At 40.4% G+C, this 4306-nt stretch overlaps 1 protein-coding gene across 1 annotated transcript; it reads left to right on the top strand.

The window, feature by feature from the left end:
* Nucleotides 1-455: 455 nt before the first annotated feature.
* Nucleotides 456-1618, top strand: LOC110708126. The gene is made up of 3 exons (XM_021886233.1): nt 456-524; nt 597-1322; nt 1430-1618. Exons 1-3 carry the CDS (start codon nt 456-458, stop codon nt 1616-1618), a joined length of 984 nt encoding a protein of 327 aa, XP_021741925.1.
* The last annotated feature ends 2688 nt before the right edge of the window (nt 1619-4306 follow it).

Genomic DNA, 4306 nt, shown 5'->3' with positions numbered 1-4306 from the left:
AGTTAGAATAATAAGGAGTTGAGTAAGTCTTGTATATGGCTAGCCACACGGTGTGGCCACATTGGTTTATAAGAATAATCTTTATTTATATATATGAATAACCCCATTTTATTCATAAGAGTAACCCCATTTTGTCCAATAAATTAAAGTAACCCCAATTCATTATATGAGTAATATCAACTAATTTAGAAACAAGTAAATAACCCCATTTTTCATTCGAGTAACTCCTATTTTTTTCTTTTAAAAAATCAAAGAATGATTCCATTTATGTAAGAGAGTAACCCTTTTTTCTCATTTAAGTAACCTACATACGCCAAGGTAATAATATTCGTGACTTAATCTTGATTATTTCTTTTCTCGTTCAATGGAGGAGGTGGGTAATAATATTCTAAGGTTGAAAGAGAAGGAAAGCGATGAGAGTAGAGAAAGTTTGACCGGTGCAGCGGAGGACCCTAATGAAGCAATTGAATGGGATATATGATAAGGGTGAGGATGATGAAGATGCTCGTATTGAACTTGCTCTGGTAGGTAATATCTGGACTAATCGGAATATTAATGTCAATGCTTTCATTAATACTATTAAAGGAGTTTGGTAGCCTAAACATGGTGTGGATATTTCGAATATTGGCAAAAACCGTTTTTTGTTCCAATTTTACCATTGGAGAGATAAGCAGCGTGTTCTAGATGAGCAGCCATGGCATTTTGATCGTCATGCTTTGATCCTTGGAGAAACTACTGACTCCGTGAAACCTTCGGATATTGAACTTTTTCACCTGCCAATGTGGATTAGGGTTTATAATCTCCCCTTTAAAGGGAGATTGAATCTTGCGAATATTGAAAATATAGGAAATAAAATTGGAATGTTTGTTAAATTAGATGCGGCAGCAAAGGTGGGGATTGATAAATCCATCAGAATTCGTGTTCTTGTGGACGTCCGTAAGCCTTTGTTTAAACAGGCCAGGTTGAAATTAAGAGGTGGCATTGAAGAGGCTTTTGAAGTAAAATACGAAAAACCACCGCTCTTCTGTTTCTTTTGTGGGATGATGGGGCATGGTGTGAAAGATTGTGAGAAACATAAAGACCTCGATGAACCTGTCCTACCTTATGGCTCGTGGTTAAAGGCTTCACCATGGAAGTACATTTCTGGAGAAAGGGTCGATCTAGAGGGGAAAGATAGCCAATGTGCGAAGACCCTCTTTGTTACAAAGCCAAAGCAGAGAGGAACCTCGACAAATGTTGAGACATCTCAGGTGGTTGAAGTACTTGATAAGCTAGGAGAAGTGGCGTTGAACTCTATGGAGGGAATACAAAAAGCATTCAAAGTAAGTAGGGAGGGGAGATTTTCATCTTCAAGAACGTAGAGGAGGGGAGGCAGGGGAAGGAGCATTCTGAAGTAGTTGAAAACAATAGTAATAAAGTGACTTTCCAGAAGAAAAATTGGAAACGTCACGTAAGGGATGGGGACCGTAATATGGAGGGAGAGGTGATCCTAACGGGGGAGAAGATGAAAATAAGTGATGACCTGGGTGAGATTGAAGAGAGCAATAAGAGTAGAGCATTAGTGCAAGATTCTAGTAGTGTGGCGGGCCCCACCCAAAGGGCTCTCGGTGATCAATGAGTTACATAATTTCTTGGAACTGTAGAGGTCTAGGGGGTACTCCTGCAGTCAGTGCTCTAAAAAGGATTGTTTTCCTTGAATGCCCCCAAATAATTTTTCTTTCAGAGACTTGGTTGAAAGTTTTTGAATTTGAAAAAATAAAACAAAAAATAAAATTTGATTGTGCCTTAGTTGTAAACTGTGAAGGTGAAGGTAGGAAGAGAAAAGGTGGGTTGGCATTGCTGTGGAAGAGTGCTATGAATGTGGTGGTGAAGTCTTACTCTCTTAACCATATCGATGTAGAAATAATTTCTGATCATCAAGGGAGATGGAGGTTCTCTGGTATATACGGCCACCCAGAGGAGGGTAAGAAGGTGGAGACGGGGCTGCTCTTAAAAAGCTTATGGGATGAACGAGGAGGACCATGTGGCTTTGTGGTGGGGATTTCAACCTCATGATGCAATCAACTGAGAAGGCTGGGGGTCGAGATTTCTGCGACGAAGAAGCTGAGATTTTAAGAGAGGCTGCCACCTATTGCAACCTTGAGGATCTTGGGTATATTGGGCATGACTACACTTGGTCGAATAATAGAGGTGGAGTCGAGAATATCCAAGAACGCCTTGATCGGTTTCTTGCAAATAAGGCATGAAAGGAGTGCTTTCGGGGTTCTTTTGTCTCGCATCTCACAAAGAGGAGATCAGATCACCTTCCAATTCTCTTGTTCATTAAGGAGGCCTTGAATACACCAAAAAAAAGAAAAAAAGAAAGTTGTACAGGTTTGAGGAAATGTGGCTCCGAGATGAGAGTTGTGCTGATGTTGTCTCGGAGGCGTGGGAGAGAGGAGGCGGTCTTTGCTCAAAAATTTCATTCACCTCGACCAGGTTAAGTGCGTGGATTAGAGAAAGGTTTGGTGATTTCATTAAAGAGTTACAGGACTGCAGGGGACAAATGGAGAAGCTCATGGATGAGACCCAAACTGAGGAAGTCATGGCCCAAATGAAAGCAATTGATGATAGAATAGATGAACTTAAGAGAAGGGAGAAGATGTACTGGAAACAAAGAAGCAGGCAAGACTAGTTCGTTACAACATGGGGATAAGAATACCACTTTCTTCCCTACGAAAACGAAGCAAAGAGCTGAACGGAATAATATAAAAAAAAAATTAAAGATGAGGCAGGGAACGAATTTGATGATGAGGAGCAAATCACGGAGGTCTTTGTGGACTATTTTCAAGGCCTTTTTGCTGGAAATAGTCTCATTGAGCCGAAACCTATCATTGAGAAGGTGGAAAAAATTGTCTCGGATCGGCACTACAGCAACTTGGCAGCCCCTTTTCATGCCGAGGAGGTGCGAAATTCCCTTTTTCAGATGCATCCGACGAAGGCCCCTGGCCCCGATGGTATGTCTGCAATCTTTTTTCAAAAATTCTGGGACATTGTTGGTATTGATGTAGTGGAAAAGGTGTTAATTATTTTGAATAATGATGGTGATATAGGTTCTATTAATCAGACTCATATTGTATTAATTCCGAAGAAAAAAGAATGCGAGTCTCTTGTTGATTATATGCCTATTAGTTTGTGTAATGTTTTATATAAAATTGTTACCAAAGTACTAGCTAATCGTCTTAAGTTAGTATTACCTTTCATTATTCATGAGTCACAAAGTGGTTTTGTCCCTGGAAGATTGATCACAGATAATGTCTTGGTGGCGTATGAATGTTTTCACTATCTTAGAAAGAAGAGAAAAGGGAAGAGGGGCTATCTAGGGCTCAAACTTGATATGAGTAAGGCCTACAACAGGGTTGAATGGGTCTTTCTTGAAAAAATGATGATAAAATTGGGCCTACCGAAATCTTTTGTCACGTTGGTTATGAGATGTGTGAGTTCGGCGGTGTTCGATGTTCTAATTAATGGGCAACCGTTAAGGAGTTTTAAGCCGAGCAGAGGGTTAAGGCAAGGCGATCCCCTCTCACCTTTCCTCTTTATCATGTGTGGCGGAGGGACTTTCAACCCTCCTTAGAGATGCGGAGAATAAAAATTCTACTCATGGGGTGAAAATAGGGAGAAATGTCAATCCTATTTCTCACCTTTTTTTTTGCAGATGATAGTCTCCTATTTGTTAGAGCGACGGAAGAAGAGGTTGATAATGTGATGGGGATTCTCTCTACCTATGAGGTGGCTTCTGGTTAGAAACTGAATATGGACAAGTCGGAAGTGTCATTTAGCCGAAACATTGAGCAAGAACGGAAGAACATGCTTCAGATGAAGTTATCCTTTAAGGCTGTCGAAGGACATGAAAAATACCTTGGTTTGCCAACTTACATTGGTAGCTCCAAGAAATAAGTGTTCCATAATATTCAGGATCGAATTTGGAAGAAACTAAAAGGGTAGAAAGGTACCTTTCTATCACAAGCTAGCCGGGAAATTTTGCTTAAGTCAATTGCTCAGGCAATTCCTACATACACAATGCAATGTTTCTTAATCCCGACGAGTATTCTTGATGGGATTGAAATATTGTGTTGTCAGTTCTTTTGGGGCCAAAAAGGGGAGGAAAGGAAGTTATGCTGGATTGCTTGGAATAAGTTATACTTGTCTAAGAAGGAAGGGGGTCTCGGATTCCAGAATATGAGAAACTTTAATAGAGCTCTACTTGGTAAGCAAGCGTGGCGCATTTTGACAAACGAGGATTCTCTTGTGGCCCGTGTTCTTA

Source organism: Chenopodium quinoa, unplaced genomic scaffold (genome assembly GCF_001683475.1).
Source record: "Chenopodium quinoa cultivar QQ74 unplaced genomic scaffold, ASM168347v1, whole genome shotgun sequence".
In the NCBI taxonomy this organism is placed as follows: Eukaryota; Viridiplantae; Streptophyta; class Magnoliopsida; order Caryophyllales; family Amaranthaceae; genus Chenopodium; species Chenopodium quinoa.
Note: the sequence above shows the minus strand (reverse complement) of the source record. Positions and strands in the feature narration are given on the sequence as shown.

What these genes read in the sequence shown, in the direction of transcription:
- LOC110708126 (XM_021886233.1), top strand. Translation starts at nt 456, where the DNA reads ATGAAGCAATTGAATGGGATATATGATAAGGGTGAGGATGATGAAGAT. An exon ending in CTCGTATTGAACTTGCTCTG is followed by an intron (nt 525 to 596) that starts GTAGGTAATATC and finishes GGAGTTTGGTAG; the next exon opens with CCTAAACATGGTGTGGATAT. An exon ending in GAATACAAAAAGCATTCAAA is followed by an intron (nt 1,323 to 1,429) that starts GTAAGTAGGGAG and finishes GTGACTTTCCAG; the next exon opens with AAGAAAAATTGGAAACGTCA.